Genomic DNA, 25,972 nt, shown 5'->3' with positions numbered 1-25,972 from the left:
GAAGAGCAAGGTGTTGCTTCATGTTTATTGAAATGTGTCTTTTGTCTGGACCTAGAATTTGGTTCAGCAGCATGTACACTGTGGCCTTTTTAGATGAGAAAAAAGCAATATATAGATATGAGTGAAAGAGGTCACACTGACCAGTTGCAATGAGTGACATTTACTTCACATTGTGCCACTGAAGTCCGCCGGCTTTTAAGCAAATAAGAACTTTGGACAGAAAGAAAGGAGGAAGAGCAAAACACTTGTTAGGCACTGGAGCAGTTCCCTTCCTTTTAAATCTCCTTATCGTGGGGGAAGGGGGAGAGGAACAAATAGGGGAGGACAGACAGCACAACAGACAGAGTCAGAGAAGATGCTAAAGGTCCATGTAGCTACCTTACTACTGTCCCTGGGAACTAGGGTTTTGTTGGTTAAGGCACAAAGCCAACTGGTTAAGATAATTATGGTCATGTTCAGAGGGGATAATAACTAGAGGAGATCCGGCAATTCTTAAGTAAGTCTAATTGAAAGTTTTAATAGTCGTTTGCTGTGGGCGGGAGCCAAGATCTTCCTACAAACTAGGTTTATGTAGCTAGGCTAGCAGGCTAAAATGCTAAATGAATCTTGGCAATAGGTTTTGCACTAGAACATGTATAGGCGTGAGTCCCAGTAATGGTGAAATATACATCATCCATTCATGATATTAGATATTAAACATCTTCCACCTCCAAATATCCTAGGTATAAGCTAGTCAGAGTGATTTTTTCCTGACATAAAGCTCTGACTGGGACATATAACCTCACTGGCTAGTAACACCCTCGTTTTTCCTAGCTGGATGCGGAATCTAGGAGGCACATTTAGGTCCGACATCAATGAACAAGGAGCATGGTTTAAAGTTTGGATGATTAACTTTTACTTATCCCTAGGATGATGCAGCACTGCGGAATACCCCATTGTGTGTTCGGATCTTTCTTCTAAATGACCTCTAGCCTTTGGTGATAGAACGAAGACTGGCTATCACAAGTTGCTCGGGTAGCTGTCCAACGTGTTTAGCGATGCAGTTCGTGCCCGATTCCAGGAGCTCAGTATTGTTGCTCACTCAGTAGACAAGAGAGATATTAGTACAATTTGATGCATTTTACTGTGTAGTGGTTCTTGTAAGCTTTCAGAGTTTCCACTACTCGAGTGGAAGTCATGGTTTCTGTGGCGTATTAAAGACCAATGTAATTTTGAAAAATAATTCAACATGTTAAGTCAAAACCCATTCAAGCTAAGCTTCATGTAACAGGCTGCTACAGATTTCGCAGCAGAACTGTGCCTTTAGGTGAAATAGCATATTTTACCTCACATGACGTTGAATAGTACCTTTATCCAGTTACTGATCCCCTTTAAGATGATTTGACAAAAGAAGGGGATGAGCAAGTTGGCTACTGGGCCAGTTCCCTCCTTTTAATTGTTATTCTGGGGAAGGAGAGGAAAGGTATTAAAGAAAGTGGGGGACTTCTTGCAGTCTAAAAACACATCTGCTATCATCTGATGTTGATTTAGCTTTTTTATTAGCTTGTAAACTGTCTACTTTAAAAACAATCTGGTTATACATATTGTTCTCTGCAACTCTAGTATGGCATCTCAAGTTCCTGATCTGACTGCAAACAATTGTCTAGGAAAAGGAATCTTGGCCCAGATATTTGCTAGCTACACCTGAACCCCCCAAATATTGCGCCTTTCCACCCCAGAAATCTTTTGTCGTCAGACCAACAGCCAATTGGACTCAAGGTTGGGGAGACATATGTGGTTTTACCCATTTGAGTGTTTTTTCTTTTGCTTGTTTCACACTTTTTTTGGGGCATTTTTTTTATTGTACAGCACAAAAAGGGGTCAAAACTATTGGATCCTTTGTAGGTGTTTATTATTCATTGTTTTTTGACTGGTCTGGGACGGCCGATCAACCTTCCTTTAGACCCGAAACTGCGAGCATTTGTGTAGCTGCAAGGGCAAATGTGTGAGTTAGTGTTAACTCTGACTGTACTGTGCTTCAGAAAAAGACAAATGCCAAATTCTGCATTCCCCTTTAAAGCTCTTGGCAAACCTGACCTCTTTCGTGGACAGAAAATGGCGACCAGATATTAGCTGAGACATTTTGAGGAAAACAGCGAGAGATGCAGAGACCTCTACTCTCCTTCAGAGCCAACGCCATGAGAGGCAGTGAGCAATGTGTCTCTCCTGAGGGAATAATGGGAAATGAACCGTTCTAAAGGCCTAGTATATCCAACGGGACACAACTTCAGGCATCGCTGCCAAAGTGTCACAACACTGGCAGGCCGCAAAACACTGACGCACACAAACAAAGACACACACAGAGGCTATCAAAACATACAAAGAGCCTCGGCGCTGCAGTCCTTTGGCTTGAAACATTAAAGGGACAATATGAATTTCACTAAAAATAGCAAATATAAATGACCCAATTTGAAGGTTTACTTTTTAGTGACCACAGACCAAACTTATGCACGACTGCCGAGAGGGGAGCTGAGATGGACACATTTCGCCTGCACAGGAAACACATAGCTGTAAAGATCATGCATTAAAGCCAGCTGACTCTCAGCTGATCAGAACGATGATGATGTTTTCCGGTGACGGCTCCTCTCTGCCTTTGCCCGGCGCCGGTGCACTGTTGCCATGGGAGATGTTTATGTAAGCCATGCCTAATCCTGTTAACTGTTACTGCGGCTGCTGAGCAGCAACACTGTTCGGCAATGCTGCTCTGCAAAAATTGTCTATCTTAAGTCCTTTCAATGAGCGCCAGGATTTTACTTATTCTTGAAACAAGTGAAAAAGGGAAACAGGAAGGGATCATTTTAGGCTTTGAGGGGGAACAAAGAAGGGAAGACAGCACAGAGAAGTGATCGGGTCAAAGCAAAGCACAGATTTTGGGGAAGTTTGAGTGTTCAGTCATAACGCTTGAGGATGTTTTCTCTAATGGTCGACCTGATAACAATGATATAATTAGTTTGAAATAAGTAGCAATTGGGACACGTTTCCCTCTCATCTTGGAACCATCCCCCATTGACACCCATAAGATGTGCCTTCACATTGAAAAGACATACACTATATTCCAGACATCTCTCCAACTATTGACCTACAGTACTGATGATCTTTATCTATATGTCAGGGACAGGAAAGACAATGAGAAATGTCAAGGCAGAAGTTATGCAAAGCTGAGCAAGACCCTGTAATGCAGCACTGTATCATCGCATACTGGAGAGCTGTTACTAGAATTGATTTTTTTTTGCAGGGCAGTCTAAATCATCATGGACTATAAACCCCTACCTCACTGCCTTATCTTCAACCTTCACCACTGCCATAAAAAGACATAACCTTTAAAAAATGTTTACCCTTCAATAATATGAACATTATGTGTGTATTCCGCCATCTTCTGTAGAAAAGGATCGGCAAGGGAGAAGTCAAAGCCTAATTATCCCGATTAAAAAGCAGAGAGTATGAACGAGTCATACAAAAGAGGATTATACAGACATGAAAGAAGAGAGGGGGGGGAGAGGAACAGAGCAACAGAGAAATGGAAGCTCATGTAAAATCAGACGTGGATGATGGGAAGTCGCACACATGCAGCCTCACAAAGGAGATTGGACAGGGAACCTATGCATCGCTGCTCTCCTCCCCCATTCTCTTCACTCTCTTTTGCTCCATTAGCTTTATTACAGCCTCTTGGCTGAGGAATTGGGCTATTGAACTGTTACTACATCATGAAGGTCAACAAAAGATCCATTCTGGTTTTGATACTGTTCTGCTGTGAGTATAAAGGTGTTTTCCCAAAGCCACAGATGAGGATGAGCTTTTATGTATACAGTACCTGGTTCAATTAAGGTATGTTGGAAAAAGAAAATTACGAAAAAATAATCCATAGTAAATCATTCAGGCTAAGGTAGATTTTGAGCCACTCCAGAGGTTGAGCTGTAGGGACCACAATGTCAGTCAGAGGGCTGTTCAAAAACCACAAAAATATGGAATGGATTGCCTTGAAAGTTGGTACATTCATGGTCCCAAGAGGATACTGACTTCTAATGTTACACCACCAGCATCAAACTAATGGCAGTCCGCTTCAGCTGTATATCGCTGGTTATCAGAAGTTTGCAGGCTGACATGCTTATTAACTAAGGTGAAGGTAGACACTACACTTTCTTAAGCACAGGATTTCAGCACTGTAAACATGTTAGCATGCTATCGTTAGCATTTCAAGATGCAATTCCAACTGTACTTCAGCAGTTTAGTATCCATTGGCGGATACAAAAATACATAAGGGTCATCAAGCCTTCTCAAACACACACATATACACACGTGCCTCACCTCACCCCCCACCTCTTGTTTCTGCTCAGCAGCCGGGGCCTGTAGCCCATTAAACACAGTTTTGTTCTACTCAGCGCGTCATCATCACTCTGATGCATCTGATGATCACAGCGCGCAGAGGAGCATTAAAACACAGGCTCTGCGAGACACCAGGGGAGCACAGGGCACTGGCCTCATCGCAAACCTTCCGAACCCCCCCCCCCTTCCTTTGTTGTGTGATACTGGAACAAGAATGAGTAAAACACCTTTAAGGATTTTATTAGTCACACTCCTAGGATCACGGAAAACAGCAAACTTTAAATTAAAAGAACCCATTTTTTGATGAAGACTACTTCACAATCTAATGCTGATAATACTTCTGGCAGGACCATCTGGACCAGCATCCTCATGGAAAAGACAGTACCATCAGTGTGCAATATACTGCTGTTACACTGTTACGGGCTGGAAAACACTGCAATGACTGCATATTGAAAGCCCTGTGCCATAAAAAGCCAAACTCAGGACAAATCATATTGGAATGCCTTCAGCTTGCTGGAGAATTTGCTGTTCAAATGAAAACATTTATATGGATAAGCAGTTTTGTGTTTTTGATAAGAGCTGTAGTGAAAAGGACTGTTGACTGTTAGGCGCAGCACAGCGGCTCGGTCCTGTAGAACGTAGAGGTCCATACAACATAAAGACTACAAGCACTATAATTCACCCTGTGTCCTGAACTTACTAGTTTAATAGTGAAACCTGCAGCGAAGTAGCTCCCTCAACTTCCCCTTCTTCTCCCATTAAAAGGTCAAAGTGTATTTGACCCTCTTCGGACCAAGTTGGCGTCTGCCTAATGTCTGCTTTAACACCCACGGACCGGCTGTCCTGGTATTTTTGTTCCCAATGCCAGGAGCCAGGGGTGCAAAACAAGGTTTAAATCTTACACCACGCTCATTAGAGGGACGAACCAGCAGCATTCTACCACCATTAACGCGCCAGCTCAGCAGTAGCAACAGTGGGGCGGCGAAGTTGTGATGGAAGCCGTGCCATGACAAGGTAGGAGCTTGGAACCTAGACCAAGACATGGACAAGCAAACTTAAAACGCACATACAAACATTCACTTTCAAATTAGCTATGAAGACGAATAAATACCAGGCTCAGGCATAATTTTGTGGGGATTTCTTCTGTGTTAAAGTACGAACACATGCTGTACCATTCTGCCTAAAGACAAAGGTAGAAAACCATCAGAAACATTGGGCTCTTTGACTTGAATTCAAGTGGGAAAGCATCCTGACCCCAAAGGAATGTGAGGATATTCAGATGAAACCTGAGAAGATAAAGAACATCGGAACCAAATGATGCTTTCCCTATTGACAGATTATGCTGGAGTTTTGGCCAAGACTGCGTTCCATGACGGTAGATGATATGAAGAGTCAATAGGCAATAAAGCATATAGTGCAATCTTCATGTCAGTGATATCCATGATTGGTAGTTTAACTGTACCATGAACTCACCAGATCATGAGCGATGAATTCTCCTTCTCTCTGATTAACACAGCTCGTTTTTTTTTTTCCAATTCATGCGGCTGTTACGTGAATGCCATTAAACAGAGCTGTCAGTGTACACCATGACACACCAAGTGAGAATCATGCAGGAGGCTTTTCGGGGGACTAGCTGGAGCAGACTGGAAGTCGAACGTGTTACATCCTCCCAGGCTAATTTAATTATAAGTGCCATTTATTTTCCCATTCATCTTCCACACGGGGAAAACCACGTTCCTGTCGGGAGAAGCCTTTGTGGTGAATCCACTCGAGACAATTCTGCGGTGCAGAGTGCAATGCTTTAAAAGGGAAGGGAAACAAATGATTTGATTGGATCATGACTGATTTCAAGAGTACTACAGCTACTGATGTATTCCTCTGAATCCTACTTTGTCAGCCCTCTTGTTCAAGGCAGCAGAATTGCGTTTGTCACTAAAAGGCATCCAGTTTTTATTAAAAAGGAAAATATTGTCCTGATACAATCGTGTTGCTTTAACTCTAATCTGTTCAGTATCTGTATAGTGTGAATCCTATCCTTGAGATATTTATAGCAGTATGTTTTGTAATGTAATCAGTATATGTGCTTTCCTATGCATTATTGAGGGGAAATACATATTTATGATACAGTCGTGGCACAGTTTTGCCTTTTGCTACTTGAAGACATCATGCACATCCAGTATGACCCACATACTGTCTAATATGCTCCTCTCACCTTCTATCACTCTTCAGGCATGGACAAACACAACTCTGCACACGCAAATACGCATCCCGTGCCTCGTTTTGCGGGCCGACTGGAAGGGTTTGACATTGTATAGTTGACGTGTGTGTGATATGAGGAGTGACCCGCGTGTGTGGAGGGTAAACGGAGTGACTCCCAGGGGGGGCAGCTTGTTCTCTCCAGCCCTCTTTTAGAGTTCAGACAAGTCCCATGATGCTGAGAGATTAATGAAGCTGCGCTGACACCGTGATCCCAACAGGATACACACACAGTCACAAGCGTACATGCACACACACTATTCATTTCGCCCTATGACAGTTTTCATGTACCTGCGATGATGTGAGTCAAGTATTTGTTACACTGAGGGTGGTACACCGACATACAGACATTAGATTCCTTAGAAATGAACGTGCATTTAATTGGAAGTAAGACCTTCAACAATACATCTCTCCAGTTTTATCTAATTGGGCTTTTCCATTTGTCCCATCAGAAATAAGTAGAATATAAAATGGGATGTTTCCGCCCCTCTTATTTGTCGTGAATAATGCCAATTGATTCAAACCTTCGGGAGTCTTTATCTGAAAAGCTCAGATGAAAAACGCCTGAGTGTGTCTATGTTTTTTTCCTGGCCGAGATGCAAGCAAGCTGCACCAGAGCTCGGGAGAGAGGAGAGGGTGTCGCATTAACACACAGACTTATCTCATGCCTGCAGTCTGACCGCGTGCCTTACAAACTGCAGCAGTGCCTCTCTGTGCTCACAAACAGGTACTACGATTGTGCATCTACCAGTAATAGGGTTCTCCTGTAAAAAGCAAAAAGAAAATCCCCTCAATGTGTACAAGTGAAAAGGTAGTTGAGGTTAGGAAAAGATAGACAATATACTGTTGGATGTATTTGGGCCAATTATTACAGCTGAGGCTAAAGGTTGATCCAACAAATGCCTTTAATTATGTATCTGCATAAAAACACTCTGATGAAAGTTTGATGTAAACTAATATAAGTAACACTGACAAAAAGAGAGTCCATAAAACGTAACATTACAAATTCCAAATACACATTAGGATATTTAACCTTAAAACTTAGCGATCAATCAATACATTTGACTCAATATACACAATACTATTAGCACAATCTGCCCTTTTCTATTGAACCTACAAACTTACCAAATCATTTACTGTTTATTTATCTTAATTTACTTTGGAATAAAGTGTTAGCTCATTGAAATGTAATGACGTTTACCAAAACAGTCTTGTGTTTCTTTGAGTTTGAGTTGAGAAATATGATCACATTGAAGCAGTGTTCGGGACACCTGAAACCGGTCTGATACTACTGTTAGTCCTCAGAAATAGAAGGTGAAACACAACCAGGTGAAGGAGGAGATAGTTCTCCTGCTCAGGTTTGCTGGTGATTTTCTATCCCGTCACTCCTGCTGTGATGAAACACTTCCACCTCTTCAATTCTTGTAGAAAAGATTAGTCGCCTAATCTGCGGGGTTCGTATGAGACGGGATGCTGCATGCGCCCATGGAGGAATGATTAATAGAAGCGGTGTAACCAAGGCAGTGATTTTCACACAGGAGGACACTTTTCTCTTCCCAGAGATCATGAGAAGGAAAAATAATAAGGCCAGCAGGAGCTGCAGCAGAAACATCAAAAAGTAGAAACCCACGGTGCGGTTGGCTCTGTGGTTACTGCGCTTCAGAGTTCACCCTGAGGGCTGTACCATACATGCACCCGTAGCAGTAGCACACGGACAATACGCAAACATTTGTTAGAAGGGATGGGGGAACAATCAGCACCATGAATTCTCTGTGGGAAAGTGTGATGTGCTCCCTCATGGTGAGAGCATCGCACAGGAGCCCGCTGGTTGGCTGTAGGAAGACCCCCTCATGCAAGCTCACCACTATCCCTCCATGTAGGCCGGTGCTAACGTGAACACTGCAGGTGTTGATCATCCTGAGGTAGTGGATGCCATGGCAAATAAATATGTAGCGTTCAACGGCCATTAGAGCCAAGGTCATCTGGGCAGTGAGGACAAAACACCGTATGATACAGAACTGTGCAATGCACCAGCAGCCATAGATCTGAGTTTGCTTGCGCGAGATAGACGTCAGTACAACGGAAGCGGTAAGCAAAGTTAGCCCTATGCCACAAGCCGATATGTTTTTCAGCAGAATGAACTGAAGTTGCCACAAGAGGTGCTTGTATCTCGATGTCAGAAAAAGGAGGAATCCGTTGGCTGCACATGAAACAAAGTCAGGAAAGTTTTGTCCGAGAAAGAGAAATCCCAGGAGAGACAGGTGGACATTTTAACCACGTCTTCACTCAAGCCGACGGTAGCTGTCTCGTTGGATGTGTCAGAGACAGGGCTGTATGAGGAATTCAGAGGCTCATCCATCACTCAAGGTAGAACACCAGTTGCCGTGAGAAGGGACGCAGGTCATGAGCAGAGTAATTGTGAGGAGGAGGGGCCACGAATGAATCAATGAGCGCATGTTTGCATATGTTATCGGAAAAACCTCTATAAAAAATGTCAAGGTACTTCCTTCAATCACATCACAAGTCTTTTTTACCTTTATTAAAAAGGTATAATACAGTTTTCCTGCTATTAACTTTAAAAATGTGCCTTTTCAAATATAATGGAAAGGCATATTTTGTAGGGATCGTTTACTTTGGTTCATTGAATTATCAATCTAAATCGTCTAAAGTGCATTATCCTATTGAAATGGAGTCCGATTCAAGAACTACGGTGCCATTACAACTCTAAGAAAACAAAAACAGCAGTATAATATTGAAAGGGTTGCATAATTCCTGCTGTTTTTTCCCTTCCCTTCTCGACAGAACAATAAAGGGATAAATGGTAAAGCACTTCTGACATTTGATACCCTGCCAATTTAGTTAGTTTACCCACTTACAAAGAAATGAACAGTCTGTCATTTTTAGGGTAGGTTTATTTGAACAGTGAGACAGAATATGAAACAATGAATCCAGAAATGTGCATTAAAATAAAGATAGAAATAGATTTGCGTTTCATTGGGGGAAATAATTAGTTGATCCCCTTGCAACCAACAACTAAATAAGTCCTCTCCCTTTAAGAAAGATGTCAACTCGTTACCTGGATAAAAGACACCTGTCCACAGTCAATACATCAGATTACAACCTCTCCACCAAAGACAGGTCTTGTGATCATGGTGGAACTAATGTCTAAGGACATCAGCGACAAGATCGTAGACCTGCACAAGGCTGGGATAGAACACAAGACCACCAGCAAGCAGCTTGGTGAGAAAGAGACAACTGGTTTGATTTTTAGAAGATGGAAGAAGCACAAAATGACCATCAATCTCCCTTGGTCTGGGGCTTCACGATCAATGATCAATAACTACACAGGAGGGACTGGTTAATGATCTGAAGGCAGCTGGGACCACAGTCACCAAGAAAACTATTGGTAACACACTGCGCCGTAATGGACTAAAATCCTGCAGCGCCCGCAAGGGTCCCCTGCTCAAGAAGGCCCACGTACAGGCCGTCTGAAGTCTGCCAGCGATCCTCTGAAGGATTCAGAGAAGGCGTGATGTATCAGACGAGACCAGAATCAAGACCTTTGGCGTCAACTCCACATGTCGTGTTTGGAGGAAGAGAAGTGATGACTATGACCCCAAGAACACCATCCCCAGCGTCCAGCATGGAGGTGGAGACATGATGCTTTTGGGGGGGGGGGGGGGGGATTCATCGCATCGAGGGGGCCAGGTACCATAACATATTGGCTGATAACCTCCTTCCCTCAGCCAGGACACTGAAAATGGGACATGGATAGGTCTTCCAGCACGACAATGAACCAAAACATACGGCCAAGGCTCCTAAGGAGTGGCTACAGAAGAAGCCCATTAAGGTGATGGAGGGGCCTAGCTGGTCTCCATCCCATAGAAAATCTGTGGAGGGAGCTGAAGCTTCAGTGGCTAAGCATCAGCCTCCAAATCTGCAGAGAGGAGAGGACCAAAATCCCTCCTGAGATGTAAGCAAACCTGGTGACCAACTACAAGAAGCATCTGACCTCTGTGCTGTCCGACAAGGCTTTCTCCACCAAGAACTAAGCCATGATTTGCAAGGGGATCAAATACTTATTTCCCCCCAATTAAATGCTAATTAATTTACAGTACATGTTTTTTTTAATGTACATTTCTGGATTTGTTTTTGGATATTCTGTCTACCATGTAAATAAACTACACTGTTCATGTCTTTGTAAGTGGGTAAACTAACGAAATTGGCAGCGGATCAAATACTTATTTCCTCCACTGTATATTGTGGCAGCCATCATCTTCTTTCAAGCATCGTAGTCAAGAAAGCTCCAGCAAAGAAAACCCCCACATTGTTCCATGTAGGCAGCCTCGAGATTTAAACAGCGACTGATATTTTATTTGAATTAAATAAAGTCTTGTACATTTCACAGCTATAGGTGCCTACACAGTAAGCAAAACAAAGACTACTCTCTGTCCATGTGCAGAGCCACTCCACAGGGTGGCTCAAGACAGTCATGTGAATAAAGGTGAGCTGAAATGAATCCTCAAATGATCGGCTGATATGAAAAAAAAGAGAAGATGAGGTCCTCAGTTTGTGACTTCAGGAGGCATTTTCATGCAGATTCCTTCCAAAGTCTATTTCTGAAAGAAACGTGAAAACATATTTCAAGAAATGGTCATGCTTTGAAGGAAGGGTAGCTGAAGGTCTTTGGAATGAACACAGACTTCATTCGTTATACTTTAGAGATATGTTTAAAGCTCCGAAAAGTTTTGTAATGGAACTTTTCAGTTAGTGATATCATATACTTTGGAACAGTCTCTTGGCGACGGTCTCTTGAAGGTGCCGTGACATCCTCCATCTTTACTTTCAGCTCGTTGCTCCACCTACGGAGGCCTAAGACAGGACAGCGTGGGAGTTCTTGATTCCGACCATGTTGTCTACACTGACGGACCTCCTCATAGATGATTTACTCAGGTCTTTGTACTTGTCCTCGCACAGCCTGGAGATGGCCTAGAGACAAAGAGATGCATAGAAAATAGAGATTATTAACAGGATTACAAAACTTTTTGAAATAAAAAGTGATATGCCACACTACATTTCCCAGTTGTGGGACTAATGAAGGATCTCTGACAACATTTAACAACAAATATAATCCATTATGATATCTCAAGTAACCCTCCCAACCCTGGTTACTAAAACAAAACAACGAGACGGGCCAGATTTCGAAAGCATCCTCACCTCCAGCTTTTGGGCCCGCTTGTTGCTCAGCGGCTCCAGGGGGAAGCTGAGGTTGTTTTCGTCCGCCAGCGAGCGCAGGTCGAAGTAATACTTGGCGTAGACGCTGGCCGGGACGTTGATGTTAAACTGCAGCAGCTCCAGGAAGTGACGCTCCATCTCGTTCCTGCAGGGAACACAACATGAATCTCCTCGAGTGGAGCCGCATTGGGCTGCAGCAGTGGAGCGGTTATTTCATGGCTGAAAGGCAACACTCACATGTCCTCCACCGTGATGTCTTTGAGGATCTGGCAGTAGTCGACGTTCCACACAGCCTGGTCGTCCCAGACCTTGGAGGCCAGCAGGATGGCGCCCAGAACGATCCGCTTCCAGTTACAGGGACAGATGTCCATCTCAGCGTATGTCAACAGCCTTTCCAGGTATACCTAACACAGAACATACCTTCAGGTTTATAGAACATATATAACAGTAGCCGTGTGCAGGGGGCAGGAAACGATGTCAAATACCCGTTTTGTATCAATACTTAGATTTTTGCATTGGTCCTTACAATCCAAGAGTTCCTGATCTCGTCGTCTTTCCAGATGAACATTTTAATTGTTTCTTTGAGTAAATGACTTCTCCCTTGTAATGTCTGGATGATTTCAGGTTTGCCGTAGATGTGAAAGGGGTGACAGTGATGGAGACGAGAGGGTGTGAATCTGCAGTAAACTCACCAGAGTGACGATGGCGCACTCAGCAGTGAGCTGCGCTGAGCTGAAGAGCGTTCGTATGAAGCGGTAGATGAGTTTGTGTTCGGGGTCCACCACCGAGTAGTCGTCTGGAACCTTTTCCCGCTGTTGGGCAGAAGGTCATTGGTCAATCGGCTCAGAGCAAACAGTGCATTTCTCCTCGCTGTGATCCAACGCCTCAACTCACCGTCAGAGGGTGCTTCTTCTCGTCGAATATGTCCAGCGAGCGGTTTGAATCTCTGCAGGGGAAGGACATGAAGCAATGTTAAATGTGCATACTATATGATTGATTTCCCAATTGTACCAAATGACACACCTGTGGGGGTTTGAATATGTTTGTTTTCTCACTTCAGCCTAACACTAAATGGCATTTCAATGATATGATGAACACATTTATCTATTTGACTTCATATGTATAATCAGAAAACCATAATAGGTCCATAAAACCTTCAAACTGACTAACTACCTCACTAACTGACGACCTCACTGGCTCCCTTACTAACTGACCGACTAACCTGGCCCCTACCACAATTGTAATAATGATAACGGAGATGAAGATGAAACAGTGTTAAAAAACAAAAACACATAAGAGGAGGAATTTATGATAGACAAACTGGTCTTACCTGTTCTTTATGTGATAGTACATGGCCAATGCAACGCTGGAACAAAGAGAAACCGACAGTGATAAACCGTGAACCACTGCATGCGATTTTCATCCTCTCCTGCATGTCTCCCAATATCCGCCGTTAACTTTACCGGCTGATATGCATCACGTGTGTTGGAATGGGGCTGAAGGACATGTTGATATTTTCTCTGCATTTTAGCAAAGAGGCAGATCTAAGACAATGCTAACAACAGGTTAGCGTGTCAGCTCGCAGCAGAATAGTTGAAATAATTTAAAAGGACAAACACCTTGACTCTTTCCTTGTCTCATGACCAACATTTGCTCACAAGGAAAGCAGAAGTACAAAATAGAATCTACTTCTGTGAAGGTATTTCAGACGCGAGGGAAACTCACTTACCATTTGATCGTGCTCTTGAGGTTGGGCTGGCTGACTGTGCTGTCATCGATGAATATTGTAGAGCAGGAACTGTACTTCTTTGTCAGCAGCCCAGGGGACATCTGCCAGAGAGGAGGGAATAGAGGATGCTTAAAATGAGTGGAGGGATACTTGTTAAAGTTTGGATGAGGTACTTCCCCATAGTCACCTGCAGAGACTGGGGTTAGGAATGTTTTTCAACCAATAATAAAAAGGTGGTTTGTTTGTTAAGACTTGATTTTGGTGGATCAGAACAAAAACACTCATCCAATAACTTACAACAAACTAATTAAGGCAAGGCTGGACCAACAACCCCCGGTTATTGGGAGGTAAAACACTGTTTTCTTTTCAAAGGAGTGTAGTTGCATAGGAAAAGCAAGGCTGGCTGAAGGCTTTGGTTAAACACTGCCATCTGAAACTGTAATGCGCATTACGAAATAAATTAAGTCTTGGTGTTGCTTTATTTTGGTTGCCAAAAAATGTGATGCTGCTCCCACAAACACAGCAGTACATTGCTTAGCTGCAATGTGGTCTACTGGGACCACGTGGATCGCCATAGACTGTGGATAAGTGCCTTAAAAAAGCCCCACTGCAATACATCCAAACCATCCTTTTAAATATTGAATTAAAAAGGCATTTCTGGTTCAAATGTCTTCAGATTTTGCCCAAGTGGATTTCAAATGTAAGCGTCACATACACCCAGACCCGTCACTTACATGATTCAAGTAGTTGCTTTTCCTCTTCTCACGCACTGAAGAAGAAGAACAAAAAGTCAGTGGGTTTAGGAGAATGGTAAAAACATATTAATGGTGACGCCTTTAGCAGGGAAATGCTGACCGTCTGTCTGCGACTTGTTGAGGAAGAGGGTGCTGGCTCTGGGGTGATCTGATGGGTTTGACTCTTGGGCCAGCTCTGTAAGAACGATAAAATCCTGAATCAGTTTGTCCTCAGACTTACCATAATGATCTATGTTGCCAAGTGTCCTAAATAAGCAGCCAAGGGATTCACCACCCACCGTCCGGGAGCTCCCTGTCGCTGATGTGCTGCAGGTAGGTGCCAGTGTCCTCGCTCACATCCTCAGTGGTGGTGATGGGACACTCCTCCAGTTCCACCTCCCTCCTGTGGATCTTGGGACTCTCTCCAGGAGAGATGCAGCAAGACACCGAACCTCCCATGTTTGACCTACAACAGTCCTGCTACAGCCAGCAATGTTTCCCATACAACTCCTGCAGCTTAGGTTTAATCTAAATCCTCTAACTGGCAGTCAATGAAAGAAACCCCGATCTAAAGCTGACTGACTGTTCAGATAAAGCATTTAGTTTACAAGGGCCCAGTCTAGCCTGTATTTTTGGCAGCAAAGTGAAGAATCCTGCTTCAGAGTAGAATGGGATTTAATGACAGCCCACTGGATGTCTGCAGTATGTGCAGGACAGCTGACATTTTCAGGGCGTGTGCGCAGCATAGCACTGGAGCACTTTAATAACAACAACATGCGTGAATGTAATACTCTTTGGGCGTTAAATGACTAATATTAGCTCATGTTATTGAATAAAAGCTAACATACAAAGTCACAGGCTCCTCTAGCTCCCTCCATAGCTAGCCGGCTAATGCTAGCTTTCGCAGCTCAATCCATTCCTGGCTTGAATGGAATAATCCATATTTTACTGCAGCTATAGTCCCTGTCACACTTAAAGGCTTATCTACACAATTAAGCTTTACATTACCTAACTGGAAACCACTCCAGGGATCCCTAGATACGTGAAAAGATAACGAGTTTTGGAATTTTTAAGAGGTAGCCAACGTTAGCTCTCATCTCGTCGCATTTGCAGGAGACACGTCTTGGATGTCAAATTCAACGCAGCAATGAAAGTTCAGAGGTAACTTCCGGCTGCAGCTTTTCAAAGTAAAGGTCCTCCTGTTTTTGATGGTGGCATGGTTAAAACATCTCATTTAGTGACGTAGATTTTTTTATATGGCAATGTGTGAGCTGATTTCTTTATTTCTATGTAAGGAAATGTCATTTATATATATCTATTTATCTATATTTGAAAATCATGATTTTTACAATTTGGTTAATTTGTTCAAATTGTACGTTCAATAAGAAGAATTTCCTAAAATAATAACCATCTTATAATACTTTGAAAGAAAGAACTTTTACATTTAGAAACCTGTGAAAGAAAAAATAAATGATCAACAACACATGTGGCTCAGGTTGTGACCCGCAACATATATTTCACACCAAAACCTGGGAGAATTTACACAAACATTACTCTTTCAATGCAAAGAACAAAATAAAGCATAACATTTTAAACTAAGGATAACGAAGTGCTGCAGTGCCTGGCAGCAGAGGTAGAGAACGCTCCTGCTCCCCTAGCCTCCTTTTATCCTGGTGATTAGTGGAGATCAGGTGCACCTGTGCAGTGAGGAAAGAGAGAGAGAGAACAGAAAGGGGGATGCAGCTTAATATCTATTTTTAATAGTGTTAAACAATCATGTGTAACATTGTATTTAAACATACTGTCCAGCAGTGGCTCAGTGAGTAGGGGCTTGGACTGGGAATCGTAGGGTCGCCGGTTCAAGTCCCCGAACAGACTTGCAAATATGGAAGGTGGACTGCTACTTGGAGAGGTCCCAGTTCACCTCCTAGGCCCTGCTTGAGCAAGGCCCCGGGCGCTGCACAATAACTGGCTGGTTAAATGCAGATATATTTGTAACACAATAAGCATCATGGTTCTGAATTGGACATTTCCCTCACGTCAAGTTTAAAACTGTATGATGCAGCTTTAATATTCTGCTATTTCCAGATTTCTTTGCTTTTATTTTGTGTACAGGAACGCAGGTACAACGGAAACTGTGTTGGTGCTATGTGCTGTGAGCTTTACATAACTAGTGGGCTTGATCTGCAGGCACCGCCCCCCTAATTAAATAGAAAACACAGCCGTTGAGGAAATCCTTTGCGGACACGCCCATTTTAAAACCAGGCTTTCCCATTGGTCACTTTAGCCAGCTTTTACATGATTCGTTGAAATCGCTCATTGATGAGGAGTGAGCTGGGAAATGAGACTTACAAATATGCAATAATGTTTAATAATGCAAAACTGTCAAGTTGTCCCTAAAAGAGGGGGGAATTGTTATGATATTTTAGAAGAAAGACGACAGCAGGATTTCAAAGAATGTGGCACTGAAGTACATGGAACCACCAGAAGATGGCGGCATTGACTCAGTAAAAGAGCCAGTCGCCTCACAAATACCAAAGAGTTTCAGAAGTCAGGAGGCTTGGAGTGGAACAACCGGCTCTCAAAGATATATTAGACAGGGACTATTAATACACTCATTAAAGACCTACGGATTTAATAAAGATTATTATTATTTTCCAAAATGCGTTAGTTTATATTTTAGGGTTGGTAATTCTGGTCCGCCCTTCATTGCTGTAGATGGCGGTAAGGCATCTTTAATGCTGGTTGCCAGCCCCAATACAACCGTAAAAACAAGAAGAAGAAGAAGAACACCACAGAAGAAGAAGAACCACACTGCGCATGAGTAAAGTGACAGGTAAAATATGACCGTTGTGTACTAGTTTCTACCCCTTTTTAAAAGCATGGCTCTGGTCCCATACGTAGAAAATCCGTTACCTGCCCTTTCGAAACTCCATAATTCATCAGCACAGTTTCGCTTTGCTAACCATGACCTCCATCTTACCCAGGACTGGAAGAAACTCGGGGTAGCAGCCGTTGTATGGGATGCGGTAAGTGGCACATTGGTGATGACACGAGTGCTAACGTCTAATTGTTTGACTAAAATCATATTACGTATTTCCTCCCAGGCTGTTGTTATGTGCATATACCTGGAGATGGGGAAGGTGGAGTTGAAGGGGAAGGAGGTCATTGAACTCGGAGCTGGTACTGGATTGGTGGGAATTGTCGCAGCACTGCTTGGTGAGTTCACTGTCCATGAAACAGTCAGAAATATGAAAACTAGCCATTTAATATCTCATTTTTAACAGTCATCATCAACTATTGCCACATTTAAAAAAAATAAGATCATAAGATATAATGGAGACATGTGAAATGGTCCCCAAAAGCTATAGGAAGCTTGACTAGGGGACAATAAACATACCATATAACCCATACATTTGCACTTTACGCTTTTATAAAACCCTTATGTAACCTTCTTAGGTGCAAAAAGAGTGACCATCACGGACAGAGAGCCTGCCCTGGACTTCCTGTCTGCAAACGTGAAGGCAAACCTACCCCAGGACTCCGAAGGATCAGTGGCTGTGTCAGAGCTGACTTGGGGTGAGGGCCTTGAACGTTACACAGCAGGGGGTTATGATGTGGTGCTGGGAGCAGACATCGTTTACCTGGAGGACACCTTTGTGCCGCTGCTGCAGACTCTGGAGCACCTGTGTTCGGACACTTCCGTGGTCTTACTGGCCTGCAAGATCCGCTACAAGCGAGATACAGACTTTTTGAGCATGCTGAAGCAGCGTTTCACCGTAGAAGAGGTCTACTACGACAAACAGAGGGACATCCATGTGTATAAATCTTGGAAAGTGCCACCTCGGAAGGATTTGTGACATCAGTTTTCATTCATTGACGGTCTTTGTAATAAAATACTGATAAGAATCCAATAAAATAAACAAAGATTACCAGAAACACATTTATTAACAGCTGCCAAAAATGTAAATATTTGAATAGCTCTAACATAATGCACTGTATTATACAAGTTGGTGCTGACATTTAGAAAGTGTGAATACAAAATTAATGATAAGCAACATTAAAAAAAAGCATACTATGTCATGACTATACATAATACCTAACATAATACGACATGGCATTCCATTGTGATGACATTTTTGTTCGCGGTGAAGAAGTCCATTTGAATTGCTCGCACTTAATCCTCTTCTTGATTTGATAGGTGTAATCCAGACGTTCTGGATGAGAACGGACACTCCACATATCTAAAACCGTCCCATACGATGCATGATAATGCCTTGATAATTAATCAGCAATAAAATGCAGATGGACACTTTGTGATGAGCAGTGGTAGGATTTTCCTGGTGTATGAAATGTGGTAGGATTGTTTAAGCAAGGAAAGTGTGCATCCCACTTCCTGTAAACAGAATTTGGAGACAGCCTCTTGCTGATGCCTTCACAGACCTCGACCCCACTATGGTACATAGATGGGCCCAGGTATTCTTATTACAAACCAACCTGAACCCCAGGACTTTTCAACTTTGCAGAAATCCACATGTGACATTACATTTTCAAAGACAGTATAACATATTAAGCGATCTCTGATTCCAGTGACGGGCGATGTGCCTCGAATGTGTTTAACAAACATGGAGACAAAGTATTTATTTCATTGTAAAGAAGTAAGGCTCATTGTTTTTGATTTGCATTAAAAAATAATCTAGGAAGTAATGAATCAAACTTAAAAAGTGTAATTAACACTGTAGTGCATTAGGGGGAAAGCCCTATTAAGTGTTAGGATGAGCGGTTCTAAAAATAACTCGGATGGAATGCCCATTACTAATAGGCACATTTTTAAACTCATGTAGCTTTAAAAAATGGATTTCAGAAAATCCTTCATACAAAAACATTATGAAAACAGTTTTAACACAAACTAGTTTAACCATTTTTTTGTTGTATACATACTAGCATGAGCTGCATTTCAATTTAATCCAAATGTTCGAAACAATTCGACCTGTCCCGAAATCAAAAACAATGAGCCTTTATTCATATGTTTGTGAACATGCATCAGAAACAACCGTAAAGAAATCTGTAACGGTAAATGAGAGCTTTTGAGTACTTTGCAATGTGTCCTTAAAGCTGCATTTAACATGAAAACCATTTTACAACCCAAACATACTGATTACATTTTTTGTTCATCCCATATCAAGGCAAAGTAAAAATAAAATGGCATTATGCAAGCTGATAATCTGATACATGAAACAAAACGCAGCTAAAAAAGATAAAATGTCCTCTGACACGGCCTGTCTACATTTCGAAGCGTTAGTAACAGAAGTTAATGCGAGTGATAGAGAGATCGGTTACGATTTCAAACGTCGCCTCTCTCAAAGAGTCTTGGGGAGATTCACCTGTAAAATGGTCATTGGCGATGGTAGTGCAGCCGCTCCCTGTTGCTGGTGTGTATCCAGGCACCAGTGACTGGAATGCTTCCCTTTGGTGGCGTTGCAACAAAAAAGAAGAGGAAGAGGAACAGCCTCATTGTGTGTTCCCCACAAGGACCCTGTAGATGGTGTCTCCTCCACGTCCGTTCTGAACATTCCTCTGCCCTTTCATGAAGTGAGAGTGTGTGTTTTCTAATCCTGGTGAGTCACTTTACTGTAGTTTTTAAAAAGAAAGCATAAGAGTAGAAAAAGGGGGCGTGGCACCCAGATGCATGGCTCCTGTGCCGAGTCTCTGTACATGGGGACAGACGCTTGCTGTGCCCACCCCCCCCCCCCTCTGGCAGGCACGTGCTGTTGTTTCTACTCAGATTTGTGGCAGTACAAGTCTTTGAGGGCTTTCAGTTCCTCGATGAGGGTTTTGTTCTGGTTCTCCAGCACGGCCACGCGGTTTTCCAGACACTTGACGTACTCCTTCTTCTTCCTGCGGCACTCGCGGGCCGCCTCCCTAAGTGACAGTAGGATATGTGTGAGTTTATGCCTGTGGTTAAGGTCTGAACATAGGCTACAATTACCTGTATGGCCTAGCTTCTTCTATGTTGCATGGAACATTAACTCAATTAGGAAAACACAAATAAAATAGAATAAAATAAACTTGCTGATATAGAACTTATTTCCAGAAACAGAACAGCTTTAACCACAAAAGTACAAACTATTAAGTGAACTTCATGACACCCTTACCTGTTTTTCATTAGTCGGACTTCCCTTTTGCGCGTGACTTCCTCAGTGCCTCCTCCTGTGCCCATTGCGGGCGAGGTCGCCATGACGACCCCGGGTGTGATGGCGCTGGTGGGGGCTGTGCGGATCTGATAGGCCTGGACGTCACCAGAGGCAGCTGACAGAGAAGAGATACAGAAATTAAAGCAAAACTCATTGCAACTGTTTTTCAAAACTCTTCAATTCTCCCTAATAATGCTTCAGCAGAACAAGGACAGTTTTCCTCACCTTGTACAACCACTTGGTTGCTAGGCACCAGGATCTGCTGGCCGTCGCTGGTCTGGGCGTACTGCAGGATGGTGGCCCCCGACTGGGCTGCATTGGCCATGGTCAGCGTCTGCAGGCTCTGTACTCCATCTGTGCCGTTATTGGCCAGCTGGATGGCCCCACCCTGGGTGATGGCAACTGCAGAGGGACATTATAGTGTTATAATCAGTGTCAAATTAACTTACTCTGTAAATCCAATGCACATTTAAAAGTACTCACTGTACTGGCCACTGCTGGTCTGATAGATGGGAGTGGGCATGGTGACCGTTGTGATGGCGGGGACCGAGTCGTCCTCCGATTTCTCTTCTTCGATTCGAGGCACTGCGGGAGCGTCCGACGATAAATCGTTCAAAATTTTCCTGTAGACGGGGACAATCACAGCGATATCTCAGCAAACTTTTGACAATTTGTAGAGCAAGTTAAGGTTTTTGCATAAAGCTTACAATAATTTATGAAATGAAAGAGCATCAGTTATTATCTTTCTAAATTCAGACATAAAAACCCCAAAGATAAGATGTTACACAGACCTATAAGAAGGTCTTCTGGACAGGATCTCTCTCCTCTTCTGAGAATCTGTAACACTATCAACAGATTCCTGAGAGTCCTCGCTCTCAGCAACAGTTGAGATCTGTAGAAAAACAATAATCATTAAAATTCATTTTTATGTGAACAGCTGTCATTACTAAAAAACTGATATGTGTTGAGCACCATTTCTTTATACAATAGCAAAAAGTCCATATGTGCACACAAAGAAAATGATATTCTTTATAGTAAAAAACTAAATTATAACCAACTGTAATAAAACCATAATGAATGCATAAGGATTGTCTCTCACCTGTACTGTCTGGACTTGTGGAGACTGGATGACAGAGGGCTGAGCAGCTTGGATTACACCGTGCACCTGCACTGTCTGACCGTTGGGTAACTGCACGAGAGTCACTGTAGGACCACTGGTTGTCACCTGGCCAGCTGCTATAGAAGCCTGCAACCATGACAACCCAGAGTCATTCCCTATCTGTGTACAAAGTTCTCACAAGTATCAATTCATTTCCAACAGGTATAATGCAGCTTATATTGAAATGTGTACAGTACTATTTTGAAGATTTACCTGGGCCAGGGTGATCTGTTGGGTCTCAGACTCCGAGACAACTGTTTCACCACTTTGCTGTGTGTCTGCACCAGCCTCCATTGTCATTTAAAATCTGCAAAGTAAGTAAGAAACTGCTCATCATCATGATTAAACAGGACAGTGCAGCACAAACAGTGATAATGAGGTATTTGGTGTACAGAAAACACTCGTGAGGTTAGCCCTGTCCATCAGCGTTGTTGATGGTCTAAAGGAGGGTGTGGCTTAGCTCAACATGCTAGCATACAATACACAAGTAAAACATCGTATACGTATTGGTAAAACAGTGCGTCACCTGTGGTATTTGCTATAATCAATAATATAAGATCAATGTGAATATTTTAAATATGATACACACATAAACACAGAATGCTAAAGTGCCTGGCTAGCTATGTCCTCGAGTGTTACCAATGTACAGTTAGCATGTAGCTAGCTAGCTAGCTTCAGCAGTAGGAGCTTCATTGATTCTGTTAGCATGCTAACAAGCTAGCTAATAGAAGTGCAGTGCATGCTAGCACATTTAGCCGCCATTTACTAAACATTTATCAAGGCTCTATTGCAATTCTTTTTGTCCACTTTTAACAGCCTGTATAGCAGTATGGCACTTCGCTGCACAATTCAACTGCTTGTGAATGAACATTGCATTGACTTAACTAATAACGTTAGGTTGCTAGCTGTCAGCATTTATGGAGGGAAATGTCTGCATGCATTGAATGCCAGTTATGTGTGCAACTAGAGCCTTTTTTCTCCCACTTTCACTTACGAGTGTTTGGATCATTTTTACATTGTTAGTATTAGCATGAATACATTTACTTGAACGATTGCTTCTGTAACTCATTTCTAAACAATTTATTAAAAGAAAAATAAACATTCAAGCCCACTCCCATATTAATACCTATGTCTCAGTTGTGCTGCGAGCCTTGCAGAGACCGACTCATTTTGAGAGCCTCTGCAACACCGCCGCCATGATCTCTTTGTTGGCTTTGAGCGGATATTAGGCGAAAATAACTTCTCTGGGCAGCCATCTATCTGTTTAGCAAACATCGGATGCGTATCCTCTTACCAACACAGACTCGCTTCGTCACTCCCGGGTCTACGGAGCTCCACTTTTATTCAGACCGACACGTAAGAGACCGCGTCAGGCTACACCTCCGTCGCGTCACCGAGAACAACAACACGGAGAGGAGGACGAGGGAGACGACGAAAGCGAAAATCAGCTCTGTCGACAGGACCCGAATAAACACGGAGATACCCGGAAAGGTCACGGAAGTTACCGAGGTAAGGCTGAAAAACCACGGAGATAGCCGAGAGAAGTGCTTGAGTTTGTGACACTGAAGCCGAGCATGCGCCAGGTGTTATAAGTATAAATCTATTAAAAAAATAAAAATAATTTACAGATATCCATATATTTGGCATTGGAAGGAACAATGGACATGATATAAATAGTTCACTGCTTTCAGTGTTAAATGTGATATGAGAAATTATATTTTTTATAATAATTTAATGTTTATTTATGTCAAAATTACATGAAGTATCGTACTTAGATATTTTATTTTAATATGTAAGTTCATTGCGAATCACATGTTGGATTTAGAAACATTTTTATTTTCTATAAATATCTTGTATATTGTCGAAATTTGAAATGGCAATTCTCTTATACTCCACATAGTGGCAGCAAATTCCTTCTTTATTTATTCCCCCCATGATAGTCAGCATTGCCCCATTATGTTACACTTAGCTCATCTCTCATTTATCCCAGCCTGATATTATCAATTATCTGTGAATGGGACTGGTCTTAACTGTGACACTGGCTTTGTACCACCAAACCATATTGTGATTTTAATGACAAACCAGTGGGCTACAGCCCTGTATTACTTATTATGTGTTCTCTTTACAGCCCTCGTGATTCACATTACATTTGCCTCTCCTTGGTCGTTGAATCTGGCCATAAAATGTACTCATTAACTGTGTGACTTGGTGTATGTGAGGAGGACCGATGCTGTAGGAACCAAATGGGTTCTAAGCTGTGGCAGCTGGTCAAAATCCTGCGGGGAAAATGAGACTTCAACCCAATTTACGACCATCATCTCTATGTGCGAGGTCATTTCGGAGGCCTTTTAGTACGCACATACACACACACGCACACAAGTCAAACATACCCATCTTCACCTATCGAGTGATTGACTACACCAATGGTGCGAGCATACTCACTGGTAACCCAACCAATATTGTGTCCTCTGCCATAAAACCTGGATGTGTAGGCAACTCAAGTATTACATTTTGCTATTTTCTGTTCAAAGTAAGGCACCAATAATGCACTGTGCAGTCATCTTTTCCTCATTAAAATCCTCCAATAGCAAATATCACAAATGTGTGTTGCAAACCAGCCTTCTTATCTGTTTCTGAGTCCATGTCAATAACCTGATTGGACATTGATTTCCCTTAATAATGACCAGCAGCTAGGATAGCCTAGGCAGACCATAATTAGCCTATGAGTGGGGAGGTTTCATTAGTTATCACTGAATGTGCACTTGGCTCTGCAAGCTGTGCACATTTAGATCATTTGCAGTGTTTCTTTTCCCTCCCTTGTGAAAATAAGTCTTCAATCTGTATGCATGTTGTGCACATTTCATCCATTTTACACAAAAATATGCTATAGAAATGAGAATTCTCATTCCCAAGATACACTTATATCAAGGTTGCCCACAATAATAATAATAATACCATAATGTAAAAACCTTTTGCAATTTTCCATTAATGTACACCTGCTATTATATTCATGTGAAAAACGGAATATTTTCACATATCTGAAGCTGAAAACTGTCATTTTGTGGCCATGGTGTAAATTAAAATGTAGTCCATTAGTTTTCTGTGTATCCACTAATCTTCTCCGCTATGATTCTTGTATTAATACATTTTAATTCAGCTTCTAAATCCAAATCTTTTCATGTTTCTCAGTTGAAAACACATGAACGCACAAACACAATCAGCCCGTGCTTGCATTATTCACTTCTTTATCACATCACCATCACATTTGAGTGCATATCAACATTGTCAGCGCGCCTGGTGATTACAGCATATTTACGACTCGGACTGCTAATGCTGGCGAGTTCTGGCACGGAATATCTGATTGCGCGCTTTACCAGCAGCGACTAACCCTGGCTGTAAATCACTGCAGAAAACACCCACAAACAGCCGAGTAAAATCATGCCACTGACGTCCAAAAAGGGTGTAGGAGGAGGAGCGGGATAGGAGTTTAATCTTCAGAATATGAAGTAGAGACCTGACTCCAATCCATGGCCCTTTCCTGTCCCCTTAAACCCAGCTGTCAAAGCCCCTGGCTTAACACAAGCCTCCAAAACCCCATCGACAGCAAGCCCTATGACACTTTCTCTCCCCCCCCCCCACCCCATTTTTCTCTTTCCGTGTGTCTTCTTATTTTTTTTAAATCACTACCTTGTCTAAATGATCATCTTCGGTGTTTGTAACAAGCACACACAATAACATGCATGACATATTCCGTCAACATTTAAATGCAGTCTTCAATCCAACCCTGTGGAAATACCATACCTGCCACTCAAGCAGGGCGTTATGGGAGATATGGGTTCATATGTGCAGGAGGGGAATATGAATACAGACGGAGGGGAACATGCAGTGCATTTGAATACCTGACCTTATATGCATGCTTTTCATTGTACGTGGAATTACCTGAATCGCATATGAACCAGTGCACCTGGCAGACGTTGCCATGGATACCGGGCCCCCACAGTGTGTGTCTTTCTCTCTATCGTGCACACACAAGCGTGGTTCTCAAACCTGAAGTTTTTCGGGGATATATTTAGGGAAATGTTTTGAGGTGCAGTATGAAGCTGCCGCTGCGAGGCAGGAGTTATCTAACACACAGAGATTGTGCTGACCCAGACCTCTTGCTAATCTCGGCTGGAGGCAACACCGTGTATTGGGCGATCTCAATCAATCCGTCAAGGTGTCAGCTCCTCCCTCCCCTCGCTATCTCTGCCTCCTGCAAGGATTTTTCACCCGCTCCCTTCCCCCTCCTCCTCCAACCATGCCT

The 25,972-nt window shown here is 42.7% G+C and overlaps 3 protein-coding genes across 7 annotated transcripts; 1 reads left to right on the top strand and 2 right to left on the bottom strand.

Moving 5' to 3' along the window:
* Positions 1-10,970: 10,970 nt before the first annotated feature.
* LOC134860734 (cyclin-Y-like protein 1) lies at positions 10,971-15,547 on the bottom strand. 2 transcript variants are annotated; one of them, XR_010165302.1, is made up of 11 exons: positions 14,616-15,547; positions 14,438-14,512; positions 14,317-14,351; positions 13,583-13,683; positions 13,184-13,219; positions 12,748-12,799; positions 12,546-12,665; positions 12,091-12,257; positions 11,836-11,998; positions 11,403-11,607; positions 10,971-11,237 (listed from the first exon to the last, which is right to left on the bottom strand). XR_010165302.1 is itself a non-coding variant. In XM_063877522.1 (10 exons), exons 1-10 carry the CDS (start codon positions 14,773-14,775, stop codon positions 11,491-11,493), a joined length of 1,026 nt encoding a protein of 341 aa, XP_063733592.1. In that variant the 5' UTR covers positions 14,776-15,546; the 3' UTR covers positions 10,971-11,490. The 2 variants fall into 2 exon arrangements, 1 of the variants encoding a protein (XP_063733592.1); XM_063877522.1 differs by having other exon boundaries at positions 10,971-11,607; positions 14,616-15,546.
* A 1,154-nt stretch (positions 15,548-16,701) lies between these two features.
* On the top strand, positions 16,702-18,631 carry mettl21a (methyltransferase 21A, HSPA lysine). The gene is made up of 3 exons (XM_063877521.1): positions 16,702-17,345; positions 17,424-17,535; positions 17,776-18,631. The coding sequence occupies exons 1-3, from the start codon at positions 17,199-17,201 to the stop codon at positions 18,174-18,176; spliced, it is 660 nt and encodes a 219-aa protein (XP_063733591.1). The 5' UTR covers positions 16,702-17,198; the 3' UTR covers positions 18,177-18,631.
* Positions 18,246-23,096, bottom strand: LOC134860731 (cyclic AMP-responsive element-binding protein 1-like). Of its 4 annotated transcripts, none has more exons than XM_063877518.1 (8): positions 22,964-23,096; positions 21,883-21,976; positions 21,610-21,789; positions 21,302-21,402; positions 20,994-21,133; positions 20,736-20,912; positions 20,472-20,625; positions 18,246-20,238 (listed from the first exon to the last, which is right to left on the bottom strand). In XM_063877518.1, the coding sequence occupies exons 2-8, from the start codon at positions 21,967-21,969 to the stop codon at positions 20,094-20,096; spliced, it is 984 nt and encodes a 327-aa protein (XP_063733588.1). In that variant the 5' UTR covers positions 21,970-21,976; positions 22,964-23,096; the 3' UTR covers positions 18,246-20,093. The 4 variants fall into 4 exon arrangements, with proteins under 4 accessions (XP_063733588.1, XP_063733590.1, XP_063733587.1 ...); XM_063877520.1 differs by having other exon boundaries at positions 21,610-21,756; XM_063877517.1 differs by having other exon boundaries at positions 22,796-23,044.
* Positions 23,097-25,972: the final 2,876 nt, after the last annotated feature.

Source organism: Eleginops maclovinus, chromosome 24 (assembly GCF_036324505.1).
Source record: "Eleginops maclovinus isolate JMC-PN-2008 ecotype Puerto Natales chromosome 24, JC_Emac_rtc_rv5, whole genome shotgun sequence".
Taxonomy (NCBI): domain Eukaryota; kingdom Metazoa; phylum Chordata; class Actinopteri; order Perciformes; family Eleginopidae; genus Eleginops; species Eleginops maclovinus.
The sequence above is the reverse complement of the archived record's forward strand: the minus strand, read 5'-3'. Positions and strand labels throughout refer to the sequence as shown.

What these genes read in the sequence shown, in the direction of transcription:
- LOC134860734 (XM_063877522.1), bottom strand. Translation starts at nt 14,775, where the DNA reads ATGGGAGGTTCGGTGTCTTGCTGCATCTCTCCTGGAGAGAGTCCCAAG. An exon ending in AAAGCAACTACTTGAATCAT is followed by an intron (nt 13,684 to 14,316) that starts GTAAGTGACGGG and finishes CCTCTCTGGCAG; the next exon opens with ATGTCCCCTGGGCTGCTGAC. An exon ending in AGCGGGCCCAAAAGCTGGAG is followed by an intron (nt 11,608 to 11,835) that starts GTGAGGATGCTT and finishes CTTTGTCTCTAG; the next exon opens with GCCATCTCCAGGCTGTGCGA.
- mettl21a (XM_063877521.1), top strand. Translation starts at nt 17,199, where the DNA reads ATGGCTCTGGTCCCATACGTAGAAAATCCGTTACCTGCCCTTTCGAAA. An exon ending in CAGCCGTTGTATGGGATGCG is followed by an intron (nt 17,346 to 17,423) that starts GTAAGTGGCACA and finishes ATTTCCTCCCAG; the next exon opens with GCTGTTGTTATGTGCATATA. An exon ending in AATTGTCGCAGCACTGCTTG is followed by an intron (nt 17,536 to 17,775) that starts GTGAGTTCACTG and finishes TAACCTTCTTAG; the next exon opens with GTGCAAAAAGAGTGACCATC.
- LOC134860731 (XM_063877518.1), bottom strand. Translation starts at nt 21,969, where the DNA reads ATGACAATGGAGGCTGGTGCAGACACACAGCAAAGTGGTGAAACAGTT. An exon ending in TCCAGAAGACCTTCTTATAG is followed by an intron (nt 21,134 to 21,301) that starts GTCTGTGTAACA and finishes CCCCGTCTACAG; the next exon opens with GAAAATTTTGAACGATTTAT. An exon ending in GTCCGACTAATGAAAAACAG is followed by an intron (nt 20,239 to 20,471) that starts GTAAGGGTGTCA and finishes ACTGTCACTTAG; the next exon opens with GGAGGCGGCCCGCGAGTGCC.